General features: G+C 38.2%; 4 protein-coding genes across 7 annotated transcripts; 2 read left to right on the forward strand and 2 right to left on the reverse strand.

Moving 5' to 3' along the window:
* Positions 1-3,952: 3,952 nt before the first annotated feature.
* hbae4 (hemoglobin alpha embryonic-4) lies at positions 3,953-9,361 on the forward strand. 4 transcript variants are annotated; one of them, XR_013803965.1, is made up of 5 exons: positions 3,953-4,302; positions 5,462-5,666; positions 6,876-7,030; positions 7,902-7,957; positions 8,236-9,361. XR_013803965.1 is itself a non-coding variant. In XM_079659057.1 (4 exons), the coding sequence occupies exons 1-3, from the start codon at positions 4,211-4,213 to the stop codon at positions 7,002-7,004; spliced, it is 426 nt and encodes a 141-aa protein (XP_079515183.1). In that variant the 5' UTR covers positions 3,953-4,210; the 3' UTR covers positions 7,005-7,030; positions 7,902-9,361. The 4 variants fall into 4 exon arrangements, 2 of the variants coding, with proteins under 2 accessions (XP_079515183.1, XP_079515182.1); XR_013803964.1 differs by having other exon boundaries at positions 6,876-7,957; XM_079659057.1 differs by having other exon boundaries at positions 7,902-9,361.
* Positions 9,362-12,327: 2,966 nt separating this feature from the next.
* LOC307023488 (hemoglobin subunit beta) lies at positions 12,328-13,111 on the reverse strand. The gene is made up of 3 exons (XM_079656785.1): positions 12,953-13,111; positions 12,639-12,861; positions 12,328-12,551 (listed from the first exon to the last, which is right to left on the reverse strand). Exons 1-3 carry the CDS (start codon positions 13,042-13,044, stop codon positions 12,423-12,425), a joined length of 444 nt encoding a protein of 147 aa, XP_079512911.1. The 5' UTR covers positions 13,045-13,111; the 3' UTR covers positions 12,328-12,422.
* Positions 13,112-17,431: 4,320 nt separating this feature from the next.
* Positions 17,432-18,580, forward strand: hbae5 (hemoglobin, alpha embryonic 5). The gene is made up of 3 exons (XM_079660030.1): positions 17,432-17,590; positions 18,022-18,229; positions 18,367-18,580. The coding sequence occupies exons 1-3, from the start codon at positions 17,496-17,498 to the stop codon at positions 18,493-18,495; spliced, it is 432 nt and encodes a 143-aa protein (XP_079516156.1). The 5' UTR covers positions 17,432-17,495; the 3' UTR covers positions 18,496-18,580.
* Positions 18,581-18,670: 90 nt separating this feature from the next.
* LOC307025396 (aquaporin-8-like) lies at positions 18,671-21,977 on the reverse strand. The gene is made up of 5 exons (XM_079660028.1): positions 21,603-21,977; positions 21,099-21,225; positions 20,252-20,466; positions 19,360-19,494; positions 18,671-18,843 (listed from the first exon to the last, which is right to left on the reverse strand). The coding sequence occupies exons 1-5, from the start codon at positions 21,857-21,859 to the stop codon at positions 18,798-18,800; spliced, it is 780 nt and encodes a 259-aa protein (XP_079516154.1). The 5' UTR covers positions 21,860-21,977; the 3' UTR covers positions 18,671-18,797.
* Between the last annotated feature and the right edge of the window lie 707 nt (positions 21,978-22,684).

Here is a 22,684-nt window from a genome sequence, read left to right on the forward strand (position 1 = left end):
CGGGGACACATATAAGACATCAGAAAGTGCATTTTGCATGATAAGTCCCCTTTAAGGTATTTTGTTCTTTACATGGAAGTCCACGCAACAGATACATTGATTATATACAAGATTAATAATTTGATGTATGTCACATTGTTGTGCTCCAGTGGCGCAATCGGTCAGCGCGCGGTACTTATATGACAGTAACTGCAGAGTGATGCCGAGGTTGTGAGTTCAAGCCTCACCTGGAGCAGAGAAGTTTTAACCTGCAGATATAACTGTGTAATTCATAACATAAATATCAGAAGTTGAGATGGACAATTGTGATACCTGTCAGAAATTCGAATAGGTATCAACCAACAACATGTTAGCATCTTTATAATACATATAAGTTAACAACATAGAATAGAACATATATTCTGTACTTTCTAAGAAAAACATGCCTCCTGCTTATCAATGCTTTCCTCTTGATGTACCCGCCTACCACATTGAAAAAGAAAGCATGACTTAGCCTTTTTGTTACACAGCAAGAGGCACTGAGAGCCCCCTTATTATGCTGAGTCAGCCCTCATCCACTGGGTTACAGCTGACACCCAAAGTCTGACAATGTTTAAAAAATTAAACTAAAATCTAACCTAAACTGTACAAGCGCCATTACTGGTATGAATGAAACCTCATATGATCAGAGGTGGCAAAAGTACACACATCCTTTCCTCAAGTAGAAGTACAGATACTCGTGTTTAAAAATACTCTGGTAAAAGTAGAAGTACTGACTAAACTTCTTTACTCAAGTCAAAGGAAAGAGGGTTTTGAAATGTACTTCAGTAAAAAGTACCCATAACGAGCAGCTGTTTTAAAGAGTACCTGACCTCCCTTTATATTAATAGAACAATAATGTCATTGTTAGCTAATGAATGTTTCCATGCTGAACAACGGCAACATGACAACGTTTTCATTGGTCCCTCTTCTTTAGAGAAGACCAGGAAGTGATGGATACACGGATCATGTTCAAATCAATAGGCACGCAATGACTCTAAATAATAATGATCACTCCACCAAACACACATTCAGACTAAAGGAACCAGCCGGTTTGGGAAATGTGAGAAGTAGAAAGTACAGGTATTTGAGTTCAACATGTAAGAAGTAGAAAGTACAGGTATTTGGGTTCAACATGTAAGAAGTAGAAAGTACAGGTATTTGTGTTCAACATGTGAGAAGTAGAAAGTACAGGTATTTGAGTTCAACATGTGAGAAGTAGAAAGTACAGGTATTTGTGTTCAACATGTAAGAAGTAGAAAGTACAGGTATTTGGGTTCAACATGTGAGAAGTAGAAAGTACAGGTATTTGTGTTCAACATGTAAGAAGTAGAAAGTACAGGTATTTGTGTTCAACATGTAAGAAGTAGAAAGTACAAGTATTTGAGTTCAACATGTAAGAAGTAGAAAGTACAGGTATTTGTGTTCAACATGTAAGAAGTAGAAAGTACAGGTATTTGTGTTCAAGATGTAAGAAGTAGAAAGTACAGGTATTTGTGTTCAACATGTAAGAAGTAGAAAGTACAGGTAGTTGTGTTCAACATGTAAGAAGTAGAAAGTTCAGGTATTTGGGTTCAACATGTAAGAAGTAGAAAGTTCAGGTATTTGGGTTCAACATGTAAGAAGTAGAAAGTACAGGTATTTGGGTTCAACATGTAAGAAGTAGAAAGTACAGGTATTTGGGTTCAACATGTAAGAAGTAGAAAGTACAGGTATTTGTGTTCAACATGTAAGAATTAAAAAGTCGTCAGAAAATAAGTATTAAAGTGCTGATACCAGAAACATGTCCTTAAGTACATTAACAAAGTATTTTACTCCACTACTTCCCACCTCTGCTTATGAGCGATAAAGCGAGAATGCTGCATGTACTGTATGTAGGAGGGGAAGGGGGTCTTGCAAGGTCACCATATTAACTGCTGAGCTATCTGGAAGTGATATGGTGACTTCGCTGGCACTGACTAAGTTCTCTTTCACAAACACCCCGTCTTATCTCCTGCCTTATTGCCCAGACGACCTCAGATGACTTTCTGCCGGTGAAAAACACCATTTCTGGTTTCTGCAGCCGCTTGAAATGCAAACAATCAAGTCAACTATCCAAAAAAAAGTTAGATATATTCATAACCAGAGCTGATCGAATGAAAGGAAGATGTATTGATTATTCTTTTCTGTTGATATAGTTTTGCATTTATCTTTTAAAATCATGTCTTCAAACTCGTTTATTTGTATTAATTCCAGTACTATAAAAGCTTTTAGATTGTAAGGTATTATATTTAGTCTTTGAATAGTCCACGTGCAAAAATGTTGCGTGCTGAATCAATATTGGGGAACATTGGGTAACAGCCCTGGATCCCCAAAAACCCAAAAGGCTCCTAAAGCCTTTACTCAAAGCTTCACTCTGTGGCATTTAGTACGTGATAATCTGATTAAACTTTAACCGTGTTGGGAAATATTTGGCAGATTTATTGATATTTAAAACGGATAAATCCTGTCACCAACATATTGACCCTGTCTGTCTTATGGATCTTGGGCATGAAGGTCTCTCTTCAAATGTGCAATAAAAGACTAATGCTGTGCTATAGCAGATATAAAGGGAGGCGTGTGGTACAGTGGGTTGTGCGTTGGTGTTGGGATCAGGGGAGCACAGGTTCAAACCCCACTGCAGTCAGCATGTCGTTGTGTCCCAGGGCAAGACACTTCACCCCAAATTGCTCCTGTGGGGATTGCCCACAGTATTGAGTATGTAAATTGCATTGGATAAAAGCATCTAACAAGTGACATGTAATATAAGCTGCCGTATCTGATGCAGGCGGGCCTCATGCCCCCTGGCCCTGGACCAGCAGCTTATGGTGCAGCAGATAACAGCTAAACGGCTCCTGACTCACATTTAATACGTTAATGTCTTGTCAACTGGTGCAATAAGACACTTTAAAAGGGTTAACAATACAAGGAAAATAATTGCAATACCCTGGTAAAGGAGAGGATTTGGGCTATTCTCCATAACATGTCTTGTTTCAGTGGAAAGGCAAAGCATCCAAAAATCACATTCAGGTATTTAATATACTAACTTTTTCAATATGCATATGATTAATCTTAAATTAACCAAATGTGAGGAATAGATAATGCCTCATTTGCAAAATTGTAATTTCTTGTAATACAAAAAGTGCCTCAATGCAAACAATCAACGGGGAAAGTTTCATAGTGATATCTTTTAATTCTCCATTTGACCCTATTTACTTGTTTAACTCTCCCTTTAAGAAATATAGAAAGACATGTTGGAAGTTGGCCAACAGGAAGCCATTTGCTCTCCATTGGGAAACAATTGAATTATTATTATTCACTTTCACTTTCATAATTAAAAAGAAGCCACTCTAGAGAAGATACAGCAGCTAAACATGTTTTAATCCCGTTAACCTGTTAAGCCCCAAGCCTGTTTTTCAGGCCTCAGGCTCGAAAATGACATTCCCAGAACAAATGACCATATCTTCACTTCTAAAAGGGGAAAATTAATAATCTTTTTTCTCAAAGCAAGGTTACATCTGTGAGTTGGATGTAGAAGTGTCAGAATTAATATAGATGTTTTTATTTTTAAAATAAATTCAGATTGAACATAGTAAAGAAAATGTAAATTATAGTGTCCGTCCAAAAAAGAAAATTACTTATTGTGAAAATCACCCTTGAATGATGGGACAGTAGACGAGCTTTAGGAAAGCTTTAGGAATCCAAATTATAACATATAATTAGTACCCTGCATCAAGATTGATGCAAAACAAGTGAAATTTGATCTTTTTAGCGAGATTTAGCAAAACAAAACCACTTCTGGGGTCATTTGGGTGGATTAGCAGCCACACTAATGTTATGGTAGAAAAACCTCCAGAGTGAATTATGTGGAGCAGCTGATAGCGCAGAGCAGTCCCCACCCTGCCTGTCTGCACTGATAACAGAGAGCAGAGGATCAACACAAACCTTCACCATCACTCTTCAGCTTTAACCACAGAAGGATTTGTTTACTTTTACTCTCTATCCGGTTCTTCGTTTCTTCCCGTAACGTCGTTAAATTGGCGATACAATGGTCGATTAACGCCTTTTACGCACACCATTGTTGCACGTTTATTAAATCCGAAGTGCTCCGCTGCAAAGTCATTGTACTTTCAGCTACAGTGAATATTTGTAAAGTTCAATGCAATAGGCTGCGATGCTGTCAAATACAGAGAAAGTGCTCATTGCAGAAATATGGGAAAGTCTGACTCCCGTGGCTGAGGAAATTGGAGCAGATGCGCTTCTCAGGTAGGTTAACACTTCTAAATATAATCTGCGTGTGAACTGAATGGAAATACAGGTCATTTTATCAACTGAGTAGTAAAATAATTGTTAGCTAACATGGAAAACTGGACCCCTCCTCCACATAGGTCTGGTGTGTGTTCATGAATGTAAAGGCTTCCTAAAAATGTTTTGTCCATTTTGTAAGACATAACAGTACGTTTGCCTTTACAGTAGCCATTTCTATAATGCCAATGTCTATAATACATTATAAACATACTTGTGTACAAGGTGTTATAGTCTGCTCAAAGCCCTGCATGCTTATAGTTCAAAGCACTCATTAATATTCAAATAAGTTATTCATAAATGTTCATAATGCTTCATAAAGTATCATTATATTAAGTGCCGATGGTAATTATTATAACTGCTGGTCACTCATATCATTAGTGTCTTAAAAGCTGGCAATAAAAAATCCCCGTTCCATATTCAGTGATTTAAAAAATATACTTGATGTACAACATGAGGTAAATTATATGAATTGTTTTGCCTAAAAGATTTTGTGTAGTATGAAAACGACTAGTCCTTTGTTTTATTTTTTGTTGAGTTGAGTTCTTACATAATATCAAAGGCTTTCCATTTATTTTAAACCAAGAGAAGCCTGTAAAACCTTTAAATCAAAACTCATGGTATGATCCATTCAGTCAGCGGATATGGCGTCATGTCCCCTTTGAGCAATGGTCAGGTTGTATTGTCTGTCAGAAGCTGTCATTCATTTACTTTCTTCCAGTTTTAAGTAATACTTCAACAAAACGTTGAATGTTCCATCCTGCTTGTTTTTTAACCTTTTGTTTTATCCTAATAAAGGTTTTTAGTCAGGATGTCTGGATCTTAAGTAACCTTAAAATCACGCAAAGAAAATGTTGGATTAGCGGGATTTCTAACAACTTGGTCAACAACCTGAAACTGCTCTATTGAATTGTTTTTCATTATTTTTAATCACTAGCTAAGCATTTAACGAATTATTGAACAAAGAAGTAATCCTTGGAGATGCAAACGTTAATGACTCAATTGACCCAACCAAAATCTCAATGTTGCTATTGTTTTGATTCAGAAACCCCTAGTGGTAGAAAAGGTGCCTACAATGTGAATTATTGTAATACCACTAACATTCCCAATCCCTCCTCAGGATGTTTGCCTGTTTCCCGGGAAGCAAGACCTACTTCTCCCACTTTGACATCAGCCGTGGCTCGCCCCACCTGCTCTCTCACGGGAAGAAGATCGTTCTGGCTCTCGCAGAGGGATCCAAAGACATCAGCCAGCTGACCGTCACCCTCACTCCTCTGCAGATCATGCACGCCTACCAGCTCCGGATAGACCCCACCAACTTCAAGGTACCTGTGTGTTAGAAGAATATCACTCCTCACCGGCTTGAGCTTCAATAATCAGGATCTATGTATTTATGATCCTCTCCAGAATGGAAGTAGTCTTCACGTACAGAGCATCAACTAGTTCCTGAACAGTGTCCTTCACATGCTGATATCCAGGAGAGGGAGTTACACAGTCACAAGATGGAGGAATACCGGTTCAAAGCAGTTTATTAATGTTTAGTTCAGATTAGCTAAGGCCCGCGTAAGCAATAAACATGACAGTCATATGTCTATCTCCATAGAGGCTGAATCATCATGTTAATCGTTGGAACATAGCTATCATATGTTCAACACAGTGTCTCATAAAAAGCTTCTTCTTGGTAATCATACATCCTGTCATGTACACAGCTACGTAGGGCCTTTGTTATCATGTGCTACTCTGATATTGAAGGAGTACATTCACTATTTTCCCAACAAAGTGCTATTAATCAATTATACTGAGAATAATGAATGGTTCTTTATTTAATTAACAGTTTCTTATTAACAGTGATGGAGGAAGTATTCAGAGCCTCAGCATAAGTACATTTAGTACTGATTTTCAAAACATTTCGCTGTGGAAGTACAATCAGGAAAATGTACTTAATGTAAAATGCAATTGTAGTCAGTACGAAAGGGTTGGGTTAGGTTAGGGTTAGAGTTAGAGTTAGAGTTAGAGTTAGGTTAACCCTAACCTAACTGATATATTTTATTTATTATATCACTATAACATAACTACGCATGCACTAGTGTGAAAGCAAGATATAGCTTTGGATTTCTTTAGTTGGTGGAGATATTTTTTCTTTACCATTTTGTACAGGTCTGCAGCTAATGATTGTTTTTATAGATTAATACGCTATATATAATTTTTGCTCTGCCAAATCAATAGTTTGTTTTGTAAATATTCAAAGAATTGTGGTTAATACTGTCACATTTAGCTCGGAGCCCAACGTAACAACCACAAAAAGTCCAAACTAAAACATTTTCCGTACATATCAAACTACAATTCTTTGCCCCGTTACTCCTGTGCTTGAAAATGGGAAGTGCTTAAGTATTTTCCATATAGTTTATATTTATACTTAACTCTGAACAAACTTCTTTTCTATTGATATCCAAATATGTTGCCTTGATTGTTTCTTGATTGATTTGGCCCAACTAGATTGTTTCATGACTAACAAGCCTCTCCCTTGTCTTCAGCTCTTGTCCCACTGTATGCTCGTCGCCCTGTCCTGTCACATGCGCGATGACTTCACAGCGGTTGCACACGCAGCGATGGACAAGTACCTGTCAGCTTTCGCAGCCGTGCTCTCCGAGAAATACAGATAAGACCCAGGCCCAGTCGTGTGTTTGTGGTATATATAAAAACATTTATGATGTTGTATGATGTGATATATTTATATATGTGTAGCTGTTTCAATGCAATATTTTATAATAATACAAATGTGCAATTAAAATGGTCCCTGTTCTGTTGTATGACGACATAAAGTCCACGCACCAAAAAGTTGTTTTGAGTTATTATTTTACGTACACACAACATATGTGTAATCCAACTAAAAATACTTTTAAATATTTGTTGCATCTCTTCGTACTATACTAGCTTGAATGGAAGCCAATGGTGATCTGAAACAAAATGAATTCATGCATTTACAATATTATTTAGAAAACTATAAATTGACATATACTTGAACTTAAAACGTGTAAGTTATACCACAGTCCAGCATACAAGACAGTACCAGAATAGCAGCACACATTTACTGTATACTACAACGGCACCACCATTATGATAAAATGCTATCCAAACATTTATTAGCAGATACAAAAGTCCACTGATTACAAAAAATGTTAAAACAATTAACAGATTTCAAGTCTATCAAGCATCGAAAACAGTTTTCAAAAGTGCGTTTTTCACGTATTTCTACATACACGTACGACATAAAATAAAACTATATATCATAATTGTCTAAAAAAAAAGGCTAATATATCGTTGTTTTGGTGTTTAGGTGAACCTTTCCAAGTTTTAGTGGCATCAACGGTAGCTTGTTTTTTTTTATGTAGCCATGTTAGCTAATTAGCATAGCTACGTTTTGTCGTTTGTTTAACATGGTGCTGTAATGATATGTACAAACTTTACCGGGCTGTAGAAGCTCCACAGAGAAGCATTTCTTTACCAAATGACCGTGTGCTTCCCCTCTTCGGATGTTCACCAACTTCACCCGGACCCAGGTGGGCTCTCCTGTCTTCACCTGACCGAAGATGGGCCTCCTACGGTCGGCTCGCCGGTGAGTGCTTTTAATTTTTGGTGGTGTAGCATTAGCTAAGGTAGCATTAATTTGTTGGTGTGAAAAGAAGAAGCAACGGTTGGTGTTCTACATCTTTTATGATTAGACTGCTACACCACACTACTTTCTCAATATTGCCGCCAATCTAACCTGTTAAAGATCCCATGTCATGGCCATTTCTACTGATCATATTTCCATTGTTGAGGTCTACTAGAATAGATTTAAATTGTGCAATTTTCCCAAATCTCATTGGTTTCTCATACAGCATCTCTGTGTAGTATGTGTATTCGCCAGGTATTCACTCTCTGTCCTAAAGGCTTGTTGGAGCTCCTGCCCCCCCCCCCTGTGAGACCAGTGTGCTCTGATTGGTCGGGACGTTGCGAGGCTCGTTGCTGCGAGGAGCGGACAGGTTTCCGGGTCGGCGATTCAGCGAGAACAAGCGAAACTCATCCTGAGCACACACAAACACTCACAGCCGAAGTAAAAACAATAAGTGTGGCTTGATATTGAGTAAGAAAAAGGTTTATAACGCTGAGAGAATGGGTCTGCGGAGAGCATTTCTCCACCATCCCAACTCGTCTATTACCAGCGTTCAGGGAGCTCTATGCAAGTCAATGGGACTCCCTGTTAGTTAGCCAAGGGATCCTGGTGAGTGAGGGGCTCCGCGGGTTGGTCCATTTGGGCCAATCCGGTCATTTGTTGTTGATTTGGGTGTTCACACGTCACAGAACCCAGCAAGAAAACAATGGAAAGAGAGACATCTCCAACGAGGCGTTCTGGGGCAGACAGGTATTTCCTGTGTTAGAGTTTTACTCGCTACAGGGTGTACTTTGAGGGGTTTGGACTCTGCAGACCGTTTACATGCAGAAAAACCTTCATAGCACACAAGGGGACGGGTAAGAACCAGAAAAGGATGACATGGGCCCTTTAATGTTAAAGTAATACATTTATCTTGGTATTATATCTAAATGATATGGTTTAACAGATCTGGAAAAGTGGTACCTTAAGTATTGTGTAAACAAATTTAAAGGAATCACGTCTCAGTCATGAGTGTTAAGAAAGACTCAAAATTGGACCCTCTGTGTCAGCTACCTACTGTTACTGTATGTATTTACCATAGTTTGCCATACTAATTGATGTAGTTGCATTACTGTGGACAGGTATTAAAACATATTAGGAATATGTCTACCTTGTTACATTGTACTGGAAGAGTTTCCAGATTGAATATTAAATATATTATTTATTCCACTTTCATTTACAGGACTTAATATGTTTCTTTTATATTAACATGAAGAGCTGAACAATTAACCAGAACTTTATCAAAATCACAATATAATAATAAGCTACTTCCATTTGAAAAATGTTTTCTGTATCAATTATAATAAAGTTTTAAACCAAAAGAAACATCTGGGTTTTTTTTTTACTTCAAAGCTCATTTGACTGATAATACTTTAAATTCATGTTTAATACTGTGATCCAGTGAAACCTTTATTTTCTGCTTTATTGCTTTCCGTGGTGCTGAAATAAACATTGTGTTAAACATCCAGACCTTTTTTTTTTGGTGGTGATATACAATTACTAACATTTAAGAAATATCCTCCTGAGTTCTGGTTTCTGTGCTCGTAGGGGTAGTGGCTCTGGGTTGAACTGAGGTCTCCTGATCCTCCTGAGGCACTAGTGGGTTGGAGCTTCTTATTTTCTTTCAAGCAAAGCCATAGCTTTACAGTAAGAGAAGTGCCTGCTGAGAGCCTTGGGCCCGATGTCATCATAGTCCACGTGGGAGTAGATGCTGGTGATAATGGTGCGCTCCTGCTCGATCCACTCAACCATGGTGGCTGTTTACTCTGTGTTTAGGTTTGAAAGAAAAATAGCTTTCTTAATGCTAATCGATCAGTGTGTATTTAAAAGTGTCCAGACTCCCCCTCCTAAGTCAGCTGTGATAGGCTGGAGATGAAGAGGAGCAGATAAAGTGCAGTCAGGCAGTATTTATAATTCATCTTTACTGCTGTGCTACAGTGGACGCTTTAATTTCATACTGTTTCAACCCAAATCTGTCATTTGTCATAATTTGTTTATTTATGTTTTGAATCAAATGCAATTAAATAATGTATTTGCTAAAACTAGAGCAGACAGGAGGTCCATGTGGTCGCTTTTCAAACGGTTTTAATGCTGAGCTGTTTATTTATGTGATTGTCTAAGGATAGAGGGGGTCGTTTTTCTCATACTGGTATTCTGAACAATCTGTGTTGCTGTATTTGCTGTAAAGTGTCTCTACTGTAGGCTATTTTTATTATATGTACAGCACTTTGGCTCGACCCAAAATCGTTTATAAATGTGCTATATAAATAAAACTTGATTTGATTTATGTACTTAAACAGCTTGCAAATATGGAGCTGTCCATGGTTCTGAGATACACTTATAAAACATATGAGACCTTTCTTTGGTGCTGAAATACACTAAACAAAAACAATTCAAAACTTTTAATTTGATACTTTTTCCCTTTAAGAACTTAAAGCCATTGCCAGTTGTCTTTTATCCAGACATAATCCAAAAATAATTATGTTAACTCAGGAGAGCAAACTGAAGGAACGGGTCAAATCTAGAACGAAATGATCTACTGTGTTTTAGGAGGCCTTTCGTCATGATTTGACTTTCAAATAAACACTAAACCTCCATACAAAACATTCACAAATATTCATGCATAAATGTTACAACTTTGGACCCTGTCGTTGGGTTATGAATGAGTGAAATTCACAAGTTAATAAAAAAAAAATGCGAAGCTCTTAGTTTCTTTGCAACTTAAGTTAAAAAAAGTGGTTGCAAACTTCTAAAGTAACTATTTGAACTGAAGATTAAGCCAAGACCTTGTTTACTTTCATAAAAGACCTGCAAATGAGGCCACCTGCTGGATCTAACAAGCAACTGCACATGTTTTCTCATGTCTAAAGATACATAAACATTTTCAAAATGGACTTAGAGAGTGAGTTGCATACTGTGAAGGTAAATCTGTGGTCACGGTACGGGCATCAATGAAACATTTAAAATGGAAGAAAACCTTCTCCATGTGTTCTGTCTGTGCTTTTTGAGGCAGTGGCTCTGGGTTGAAATGAGGTAAGTAAAGTTTCAGCTGGTGATAAATTCAAGGGTCCCACGGAAACACAACACAGAAATCCACCTCAGATAACACCGAAAGGGTTACAATAAGTATTCTTTCAGTCCCTAGGAGGTCCTCAGAGTTACCCAATTTTATTTTCTGATTGTTTTGATTTCTTTCAATTCAAATGTGTTTACAGATACCACACTAAAGTAACAGCATAATAATAATAATAAAAACATTCTTACTTTTGTTGGCTTCTCCAATGTTAGCTAGCCTGGTTTTAGGTGTGAAATCATCCCATAAAGTAGAAGTGAAATTGTTATTTGTCAATGCTACAGGACTTTGTGATACATCCTACATCCATCACACCAATTCTGGCTTCCTGTCCATTTTAGAGTTAATTTTAAGATGTTATTGATTGTTTTTAAATCGCTTAATGGGCTGGCCCCTCAGTACATCTCCGACCTCCTACAGGTGTACACCCCCTCAAGGGCTTTGAGGTCGGCTGATCAGCTGCGGCTGGTAGTCCCTAAAACCAAGAGAAAGACCATGGGGAGACCGAGCCTTCTCAGCGGTAACCCCCAGGCTCTGGAACGACCTGCACCCCCATGTCAAATTGTCGCCCACCCTACACACTTTTAAGTCCCGCCTAAAGACCCACCTCTTTTCCCTCGCTTTTGAGTCAGTATGAGCTATATGTTTTATCGATTTGTATGCTTTTATTGTCTGTCCATAGCCTGTATTAATTCTTATGTGTGCCTTTAAGCCTTTTATCTATTATTGTAATATTATATTTTATTATAATGTTATGTTTGGTGTGAAGCACTTTGGTAAACCCTCTGTCTTTATTATGTGCTATACAAATAAAGTGGATTGGGTTGGATCCTGCAGGAAGGAGAAAAATAACGTAAATCATGTCTTTCACGCATTGTTTTAAGTTTTCCCACGTTATCATTTACGACATGTTCATTTATTTGGTTGTACTTTTATTTGTAAGACCTTATGATATGCGTACACGATTATAATTTTTTGAAATGTCCCACCTTTAACTTAGATGTATTGAGCCATGTCTCTTCACCTTCTAAAGAAAACATTGCTCCTCACGTTTCACAAATGAATGAACCGTCCAGTAACTCTAAACGAGGCCAAAGAATAGTCAATGTAATAAAAAATCATTGAGAGTATGCCAGGCCAGGGTCACCTCAGTACCAAACCTCGGTCTATGATGGGTGCGTAATTACGCACGAAAAAATTGCGACAACAAACTAAAGAGCTTTTTTCTTCAGTGAGACTTTATTTTTTTATTAAGGAGAGTTCTTGACAGAAGTCAGATCTCCTTCATGGTTGCCAGGAGCACAAGCTGCTGGTTTAGTGGTACTGCTTTCCCAGGGCGGACACCACGACGGCCAGGAACTTCTGGAAGGCGCCCTGTATCTCTGGAGTGAAAGCGTGACCCATCTTGGCGGCCACAACGATGGTGATGCAGTCAGACAGCAACTACACCAAGAGCAAACAAACCATTAAAGAACTTAATTTAAACATGTGTATCTACAACCTGAGTGTGTAAGGAGTGCGAAACCTTACCTTGAAGTTGTCGGGGTCGACGTGCAGCTTCTCGGAGTGCAGCTTGCTCAGCTCGGCGTAGGCTTCCACGATTTTGTCCATGTTCTTCACGCCGCGGTCCAGGCCGTGCAGCACCTTGATGCCGTGGGCTGCCACGTTGGCGTTGCCGAGGATGCCCTCAGCATTGTAGAGGTTTCCAAAGCCGCTGAAGTGCCTCTGAGTCCAGGGATAAACGATCAGACACCTGCAGGGGAAGAGGACACAGGATCGGTAAGAAGAAGTATTAGGTTGTCCAGGATTTGTTTATACATTACATTTAGAGAAGTTTCCCGTACCTGCTGAGAGCCTTGGGTCCGATGTCATCATAGTCCATGTGGGAGAAGATGTCGGTGATAATGGCACGCTCGGAATCGCTCCAATTAACCATGATGGCTGATGTTTAATGTGTGTTTAGGCTTGAAAGAAAACGAGCCTTCTGAATGCTCCTTAAGCTCGATCAGCGTTTATTTAAATGTCTCCGGGATCCCCCCCCCCCTGAAGGAGAAGTCAGTTGTGATAGGCTGGAGATGGAGAGGCAAAGATAACCCGCAGCCTCCCCTGCAGAAGCTTCTGGAATATTTTTGAACTGATAAGGATTTCTTAATAGAATTACATCGTCTTTTGAGGCACAGATGCGTCAATACGGATAACGTGTCTTAAGAAAAAAGTTAATTTGGCAATTTGTAGAAGCGGTTTGAGGCAAGTCAGAAAACTTTTGAGTGTGAAGGAAACTTGTTGCAAGTTTGCTCAATTTATTTAGTCTGGAATTAATATTCTTGCACATTAAACTATTTGTATTTTCCCAGTTTTCAAGATGTTCCCTCTATGATAATATTCCCACAGTTTGGTTCTCCTCCTTTTACCTCATTTAACCGGCAGAGTTTCAGCTCTCATGGCATTCATTGAACCAAAATGTACTTATTTTGGCTCTTATTTATTTTTTAGTTGTTGAGTGTTGTTTAGGGACATGATAATGAAGTCGTTATATGTGTGATTTATTATAGCATCCATATGTTTCGTAAAAATGTGGTGATGTTTTGAAAGAAAATGCATGTAAACTTATTAATGGACAATGTACCTTCTGTGCAGAAACACATACCAGGGTTATTACGGTCATTAAAAACCTGGAAAAGTCATGGAAATTCAAAATGCTAATTCCAGGCCCTAGAAAAGTTATGGAAAACAATACGATATATTTTATCTAATCGCCGAAATAGTAATACTCTAATGATAATAAATACTGTATGGTATAGTAATGAAACGTAAAATGGCATTTAACTGACGAGGTGTTTTGCTGGTGAGAGATTTTAGTTGCTTTAGCGTGTAGAAGCTAGTTAGCCTACTATTTTATTTGTTTTAGATTGGCACAACATGTTTCATATGCAGACCTCATTTTCCTGTTCCATGTTAAAATAAACCATTTTCAGTGGTACCGCTGAGAGAGTAATGTTTTTGGTCATGGAAAATTAGGTAAAGGTCATGGAGAAGTCATGGAAAAGTAATTGAAAATCATTGGTGAAAAAGTGTATGAACCCTGACATACATGCATTTTTTTATTTCAGCGACTTAATCAGCTGCTTGGATACAGCACAGGCATTTAAAAATTATTAAACTTCATTTCTAATGCTAGTGAATTTGCGAAGCAGTCCAAAAGGTTTGATGTCAGTGTTTATCTTTGAAGGCACGCTCCTGTTATCTCCAGCAGCGCCCCCCCTCCACCCTCTGCCACCTTGTGCTAAACTTCATATTAGTCTTGATTATAAAGGGCGTTGATGATACAATTCCACGAGCTCCATTTCCGAGAAATAAAGTAATGGCCTCAGCAAAACAAATGATATCAATGATTTTTAAAAGGCTACATTTGAAATAAAACGAATTTTAAATCAATATATCATTCGAGTGATTCATCTTTAAGCGTAATGACCGGCAATGACCATCTATATATTTCTTTCATTTTTAGGAAGTGATTCAGTGCGGCTATAGCTTTAGGAAAATGTAGTTTACGTTAGTGACGAATAAAGAACATACATGCATTGATTTATCTGATTGGTTGAAACTGGGATGTTTGAATGAAACGTGTTCTTGCTTATTATAGAAACTGTCTTTAAAACAATCGTAGGAATGAGATCATCATGTCCAAAATGAACGGTATGACTTCATCGTGTTCATTTTAGACATTCAACCAAATTCCCTTTCTTACGGGCTGCAGCGTCTAGTGTATTTTTTGTGGATGAATTCCCCTAAGGGTGGGGGGCCAGTCCATGTAAGCATTTATTAAAAAAGCATACTTTTAAAAGACTTAAAATATATCTGTTTTCTTACATAATATTAAACAGAAATGAAGACTTTTCAGTAAAGACAGTTTCTTTTTGGCACATGCTTAATTTACGCGTAATTAAACGTGCGCGTAAAAATACGCTCAAGGCATCCAAACCTTGGCGTGATGTGAATGGATTTTGTTGGCACATATCTTTCAGCATGATATCAAATTGTGCATTATGTACTTCCTGAGAGTTGAAGTTCCCATACATAAAGTTGTTTTTCTGTTATCATTCAAAGTTACTAAAAACAAAATGCAAAACCTCAGAAGGAAACCCCAGTGTGGATTAATAACATGTACTTTTATTAACATCATTTATTGATGAACTTTCACAGCCTTTAAGATCCTCTAACACCACAAACAACGGCTTCATCATGTTTGCACAGGATTTTACGACAGCATGCTTATTTTTGAAGTGTATAGCACAATAGGTCATAAACCACTCATTTGTGTTTATTACACTTAATTTATAATGCTAATGAATTTGCAAAGCATTCCAAAAGGGTTGATGTCAGAGTGTTTATCTTTGAAGGCACGCGCCTGTTATCTCCAGCAGCGCCCCCCCTCCACCCTCTGCCACCCTCTGCCACCTGGTGCCAAACTTCATATTAATCTTGTTCATGATACAATTCCACGAGCTCCATTTCCGAGAAATAAAGTAATGGCCTCAGCAAAATAAATTATATAAATGATTTTTAAAATGATACATTTGAAATAAAACGGATTTTAAATCAATATATATATACATGTGACTTATTCATCTTTAAGTGTACTAACCGCAATGACTATTTATATATTTCTTTCATTTTTAGGAAGTGATTCAGTGCGGCTAGCTTTAGGAAAATGTAGTTTACGTTAGTGACAAATAAAGAACATACATGCATTGATGTATCTGATTTGTTGAAACTGGGATGTTTTAATGAAACGTGTTCTTGCTTATTATGCAACCAATTCCAACAAAACAATCGTAGGAATGAGATCATCATGTGCAAAATGAACGGTATGGCTTCATCGTGTTTATTTGAGACATTCAACAAAATTCCCTTTCTTACGGGCCATACTAGATACACAAAATAAGCATGCTGTCGTAAAATCCTGAAACTGTGCAAACATGATGAAGCCTTTGTTTGTGGTGTTAGGTGTCAAACTCAAATACACAGTGGGCCAACATTTAAAAAAAATGGGTACTAGTCGAGGGCCGGACTGGTTCAATGTTTATTGCAAAACTTATTGAAATGAACTTATTGCACATATTAAACCTGGAACTAACAAAGCTTAAATTATTGCCTATAAAAACAACATTAAACATTAAATAATCAGTTGCATTAATTTCTTATGGCTCTATCTGCAGCTTTTCCAGAGTCATTTCTTATGATTACATTTTTCCACAGGCCAACAACAGCTTCAACAAAACTATTTCCCTCAAAGAAAAAATCAAACATGCCCTGTTGTCTCAAGAAAGAAAGTGCAGAAGGAAACATCCATTGAAACTCAGTGTGCTGCTCTGTGATGCTAGTTCAAGCCAGATACTTGGCATCTCATCTTGGGTGCAAGTTAATCAATGTTTGGGCTCAGGCTCTGAGCTGAGAAAACCCTCAGGATTGAGTGAAGGTGTGCGAGCAATATACCGGCGGACCATATCTAAGAAATGATTCTGCGGGCCGAAATTAAATCCACCAAGAGCCTGATTTAGCCCCCGGGTCTTGAGTTTGACATATGTGTGTTTGAGGATCTTAATGTCCGTGAAAGTTCATCAATACATGATGTTAATAAAAGTACATGTTATTAATCCACACTGGGGTTTCCTTCTGAAGTTTTGCATTTTGTTTTTAGTTTAAATTGCCCAAAACCAGAGCAAGAATGTCTCCAAACTTTGAATGATAATAGAAAAATGACTTTATTGATGGGAACTTCAACTCTCTCAAGAAGTACATAATGCACAATTTGATATCATGCTGAAAGATATGTGCCAACAAAATCCATTCACATCACACCAAGGTTTGGATGTCTTGAGCGTACTTTTACGCACACGTTTATTTACGTGTAAATTAAGAATGTGCAAAAAAGAAACTGTCTTTACTTAAAAATCTTAATTTCTGTTTAATATGATCCAAGAAAACAGATATCTTTGTTTTGAAATGTCACTCATATGTTGCACTTAAGTTGCATTTTGGCTTGAAACGCCACACTGGTGTAAAGCGGGAGAAGTCTCTCTCTGGGGAGTAAACTCACTCTTCGCTGCTCCTCTGCTGTGACCTGAGATGCCCATCAGAGAGAAACTCTATTCACAAGACTATTTTGCCATTTCATGCCGACGTAAATTGGTGCCAACTGATGCACAGACTGACCTGCTGATACTGCTGTCCAGCTGGCATCACGCCATCTGCGGGTCTATCTGTCCGGGAGGAAGGCTCCGATGAGTCAGGCGGGGTGGGCTCAGTGTGGGTGTAACCTGATCGAAATTGCATTTAAAAAGGAACTCCAAACCCTCAGAGGTCACTAAGAAATAAGCAAGCAAGATGAGTCTCTCCGACAAAGACAAGGCAGCAGTCAAGGCTCTGTGGAGCAAGATCGGCAAGTCAGCTGATGCCATTGGAAACGATGCTCTGAGCAGGTGAGTGCATCCGGTTTATATCGGAGTTTGTTTTTTGTTTTATATATTTTACAACGTGTTTTATTACATGTGTGATTATATAAAATACTATTAAAACGTTTTTAAATATTTATTTTTATTCGGTGCTTGAATAATTTACTAGTGTAAATGTGGGGTCTTTAAGTGTCTTTATTTACCTTTTAAAAACACAGTAATGGCATCACATTTAAGGACCCTTAAACCGTTCAATTACATTGGATTCATGGCAGCAAATACACTCTAAATGTAAGAATGATCTATTCAAATATGAATGATATTACATTAGTGCTATATATATACAGAAAAATACCTTTAAAGTAAAAACATCATATAGAGTTCGTGAAGTTATTTGTCATTGATTTGCCTTACGCTCAGTGTTAAGCTCCCTACTAACGCCCTCTCCACCCCCACAGGATGATCGTTGTCTATCCGCAGACCAAGACCTACTTCTCCCACTGGCCTGACGTGACCCCCGGCTCTCCTCACATCAAGGCCCATGGCAAGAAGGTGATGGGTGGAATCGCTCTGGCTGTGTCCAAGATTGACGACCTGAAGGCTGGTCTGTCTGACCTCAGCGAGCAGCACGCCTACAAGCTGCGAGTGGACCCGGCCAACTTCAAGGTGAGACATTAACATCGTGAAAACAATGACATCAGCGACACGGGAATTAAGTAAAAATAACAACTCTTCTGTTACAGTGAAATTAAATGTGGTTTTATGATTTTTTTTCAATTTGCTTTTCAATTGTTTCTCTGCAGATCCTGAACCACTGCATCCTGGTGGTGATCAGCACCATGTTCCCGAAGGACTTCACCCCCGAGGCCCACGTCTCCCTGGATAAATTCCTCTCTGGAGTGGCCCTGGCTCTCGCTGAGAGATACCGCTAAACTGCACGCGGAGGGAAATGCCACATGCAGGCCATCCTTTCACTCATTGTGAACAATTAGAGAATAAACTGCATGCCGCTCAAAATTGGCTTTGTGTTTTTCATGTCTTCTGAAATGTGTCTTTTAATTCACACAATACTTTATTTCTTGCAAGAGAATAAATGAAGAGAGCATCTACATGTTTTGTTCTTTATTTCATAAAATCCACATGGTTTTCAACTCATACAGTTTGACACAGAAGGAAGGGACAGGGTTTTGCAGGTTTATCATCACCTGCTGCAATACACACACAATAGATGCTGTTATGTTTTCATAACCACTCGTAACTTACTGTCACCCAGAATGAGCCTGAAACAGAAGAGAGGCACCATGAGTTATAATAACATGAATAACACACTTTATAATAACAATACAAATATAATAAAAGAAATGCACGAATAACTAAAGAAAATTATAATAATAATAATAATAATATTAATACAAATACTAATAACAAATAATGACAATAATAATGATTTATTATTATTATAAAATAAATAAATAGTACAAATAATAATAATAACATTTAATAATAATTATAGTTTGATTACTTATTTATTTCATAAAAATACGTTTTATTATTAAATAAATACAAACATAAATAATAATAATATATAATAATTATAATTATTACATTAATAATAATAATAATAATAATAATATTAATAATGCATTTTTTTAAAGTTACATCACCAGTGCTTTAACATAAAAGTACAACTCTTTGAACACTAATCCAGCAACAAAACACACTTTAAATAATAAGAAACTAACTTATGAAGTAGTATTTATTAATTTAATTATGTTATTGCTTCAAGCCTCTCTCACCTGAGCAGAGCGGCGGCCACCAGGCCTCCTCCGATGGGTCCCACCCAGTAAACCCAGTGGTAAACCCAGTAGTTTGTCATCACAGCCGGACCGAACGCTCGGGCCGGGTTCAGACACGTCCCCGAAACATCGCCCCTGCAGGACAGATACAATATTTGTTATTAATGCCAGTTGCGTAATTTGTTCAAACCTAAACATTTCTTATGACTATAGCTGCAGAAATTATATAACGTTTAATCACCATTGTTTAATTCATGATAATGTGGTTATCTAACAAATGTATTGGTCATATTAGTAAATACAGCCAGAGATGGAATTTCATACTTTCACCATTGGAGATGTTATGGTTGTACGGTCAGAAATATTACATTAAAAAAATTTGGATAACAACAGTGGAAGCTAAATTAATTTAGCTGCATTGACTTGTATTTAATTCAGATTCTGCCAGTGTAGATTCAAGTATTTTCCAATTGATTAAGAAATGTCATTATTTTAGTAATTATGTTCAAATAATAATTCAAATTTTGAATTACCCTTATTTTTTAAATAACTTGTGAGGGAAATTTGTAAAAACTGTACTGATTTAATTATGAAGAGAGCTCACTACTACAACTTGAGTGCTTAAGAAACGTATACATGTCAATGTCTGCCAGTTTTAATAATTAAAGTATTTTCATTTTGGGGACGCTTTTATTCAGTTTGAATTAAATGCCATTTATTATCAGTGGGGTCCTCCCTGCACGCTGTAAATGCAGGGAGGACCCCACTGGTTGGATCATAAACCTAGAAGGTGGCAACCGACAAGGAGCTGATAACTGTCAAGCATGAATAATTAACAGGGTGTCTCAATAAACTGCTAACACATGTTTTGGTCTTTGCCCTCTTATCTCACCCTGCCAGCACGTTGATGATGACGGTGCAGCCCACCAGGAAGGGGGCCAGCGGGGTTTTGGTCTTCTGGTTGACAGCCACCAGCAGCACCACCATTGTGATCAGGCAGGTCATGGCCACCTCCCCAAAGATGGCTCCGGACAGCTGGCTCTCCGACTTCAGGATGTCAAACGCTGCTCCTGTCGCGTTGAGGTAACGGTCTGCAGGGACCATCATCTGGGAGAGAAGATTCACGATTTCTTTAGTTAGCTTTTCAGTGTGCTCAAACATGCGTCCTTTTCTTTTAAAAAGTGCATTCCCATGTTACATTTCCCGTTAAGCCTTTAGGGGAAACACATAATATGCAGTGTAATCCAAACAGATAAGGAGTAACATCTTTATATTAACCAGCTAAAAAGCCCCCAGCAGAAATATATGGAAGACTTTAAATGCCCAAAGTATAAAATATTTAGGAAAAGTCTTGTGTGCATACAGCATGTGTCACAGTCCACTTTCATGACATTTTTAAGAGCCCAATATCTTAGAACATTTTACACCCACACAAAAAAAAAACGCATTGTCAAATAAGTTGATATTAATAAGCTTAATAGCTTCCAGCAAAATAAATATGGAAGTTTAAGAGGACATGTATGTAGCTTTTTCTCTTATTTTAAAGCGAACCATGAGGTTCAACAAAAATGATCAAGTAGTTTTTGTTGTGTTTGTTTCAATCTATAAGTCCATCCTTGTTTACATTTTTAAAAAGAACAGTTTCCTCAAAGCATTTCGGATGTAAGGGAACATAATTGTAGAAGACAGAGTTGTTTCAGAGTATTTTGCCTTTATAAGTTGATTAACTTTCAACTGACCTTGGCCATTCCCGCTCCCAGCACTCCTCCAATCAGCTGGCTGGCCAGGTACGGCCCTACCATCATCAGCTTCATGCCTCCACACAGATAGATGGCAATGGTGAAGGGAGGGTTGAAATGGGAGCCACTGGAGAAGGAGAAGCAGCACAGAAAGGTTCATTTCCTCAAAATATATGACTCGTCCAAAAGCATCTGACTTATTGCCATCTCAAAGCGCTTTCCCCTCTGTGGGACTAATAAAGGTATTCTGATAATACACATATCAGACATGAGACAGTGAATACAGCAACTTAGGGTAAAGTGTTTTGCCCAAGGACACAAAGTTAAGGGTACTTTTTACTTAAGTACATTTTGGTGCCCATACTGCTTTACTTGAGTACAGAAGTTTAGTCAGTACTTCTACTTTTACCAGAGTATTTTTAAACACGAGTATCTGTACTTCTCCTTGAGTAAAGGTTGTGTACTTTTGCCATCTCTGGTTATTACTAGTCTTGACACCTTTACCTGATGTTATCCATGACCGCTACCATCACAGCCACAGCCAGTCCGTGCACGAGGGCCGGCTGCAGGCGTCCAGCCGCCGGAACGTTCTCAATGACGGACACACAGCCCACAAAAACAAAGAACATGGTCCCGATGATCTCGGCGAGGCAAGGCTGGAACAGAGTCTCGTATTTGTTTGGAGGTTTGGGCGCTGTTGGCTTCTTCCCCTGCTCCATCAGAGTGCAGTCTGTGTCCTCCATTTCCATTTTCTCTCCCATTGCTGCTCGTTGTATTTCTCAAAGACTCTTGCACCTGGCCCAGCCTGCAGACTAAGTCGAGGTGTTGGGCTTATTTATATGCAGCTGACACACACTGGGATTGCATTGCATCATGGGTTACAAGACATCAAAGGTGTTAGTAGTGTTGTATTATAGTAGTATTGGTGCAATCCCCGCCCCAAATAAGTACTTTAACACCAAGCCAGGTGATCCAGTCCACAGGTGATAAGGTTCAAAACAAGACACAGCCTGTTTCAAACTCAACTTGGGCCAGTGGGGTCATAAAGGTGGCTTCTTTCATCGTCATCATTTTGGAGGCAGGTATAACAAGAGTAAAGGTGGCCTATATAGATAAGATATACACAGAAATTAGACTTCAGACTAAGCAATATGGGTCAGTGCCTTTTTGCACTCCATAATCTTGCCTCAAGTACATTCACCAATACATTTAATTTACTTAAAGATCAGAGAAACTTGCATATTACTCCTACTCTATACAGCATTACAAATCAGAGGGAAATGTTTGGATTTTCCATTCCACTACATTTATCAAAGAGCTATATCTCGAGACACTTAACAGATTTAATCTTTGTTAAAGATTAAGTTGGTGAAACTAAGGAACAACGCACCGACAGAAGTCTGACTTTTTAGCTTAGCGTTGGTATTGCCCAGCCATGCAAAGGTGATTTAGTTTGTTTGTATCCTAACAGGGGCCTTATAATGCTCACTTTCAGGTTTCAGATTTGTATGTAGTGTCTCTACTGTGACATGTCTCCATGCTTTTATGCGAAATCCACTTTTTCATGTCTCTTCTACATCAACATG

Source organism: Notothenia rossii, assembly GCF_949606895.1.
Source record: "Notothenia rossii genome assembly, chromosome: 11".
Taxonomy (NCBI): Eukaryota; Metazoa; Chordata; class Actinopteri; order Perciformes; family Nototheniidae; genus Notothenia; species Notothenia rossii.

Bases quoted from the DNA above. Each gene is read 5' to 3' on its own strand.
- LOC307023488 (XM_079656785.1), bottom strand. From the start codon at position 13,044: ATGGTTAATTGGAGCGATTCCGAGCGTGCCATTATCACCGACATCTTC. The intron at 12,862-12,952 runs GTACGGGAAACT...CTTCCCCTGCAG, and splicing joins GGACCCAAGGCTCTCAGCAG to GTGTCTGATCGTTTATCCCT. The intron at 12,552-12,638 runs GTAAGGTTTCGC...CTCTTGGTGTAG, and splicing joins TCGACCCCGACAACTTCAAG to TTGCTGTCTGACTGCATCAC.
- hbae4 (XM_079659056.1), top strand. From the start codon at position 4,211: ATGCTGTCAAATACAGAGAAAGTGCTCATTGCAGAAATATGGGAAAGT. The intron at 4,303-5,461 runs GTAGGTTAACAC...ATCCCTCCTCAG, and splicing joins GGAGCAGATGCGCTTCTCAG to GATGTTTGCCTGTTTCCCGG. The intron at 5,667-6,875 runs GTACCTGTGTGT...CCTTGTCTTCAG, and splicing joins TAGACCCCACCAACTTCAAG to CTCTTGTCCCACTGTATGCT.
- LOC307025396 (XM_079660028.1), bottom strand. From the start codon at position 21,859: ATGGGAGAGAAAATGGAAATGGAGGACACAGACTGCACTCTGATGGAG. The intron at 20,467-21,098 runs GTCAGTTGAAAG...CTTCTCTCCCAG, and splicing joins TGGGAGCGGGAATGGCCAAG to ATGATGGTCCCTGCAGACCG. The intron at 18,844-19,359 runs GTGAGAGAGGCT...CTTCTGTTTCAG, and splicing joins GTGGCCGCCGCTCTGCTCAG to GCTCATTCTGGGTGACAGTA.
- hbae5 (XM_079660030.1), top strand. From the start codon at position 17,496: ATGAGTCTCTCCGACAAAGACAAGGCAGCAGTCAAGGCTCTGTGGAGC. The intron at 17,591-18,021 runs GTGAGTGCATCC...CCACCCCCACAG, and splicing joins GGAAACGATGCTCTGAGCAG to GATGATCGTTGTCTATCCGC. The intron at 18,230-18,366 runs GTGAGACATTAA...GTTTCTCTGCAG, and splicing joins TGGACCCGGCCAACTTCAAG to ATCCTGAACCACTGCATCCT.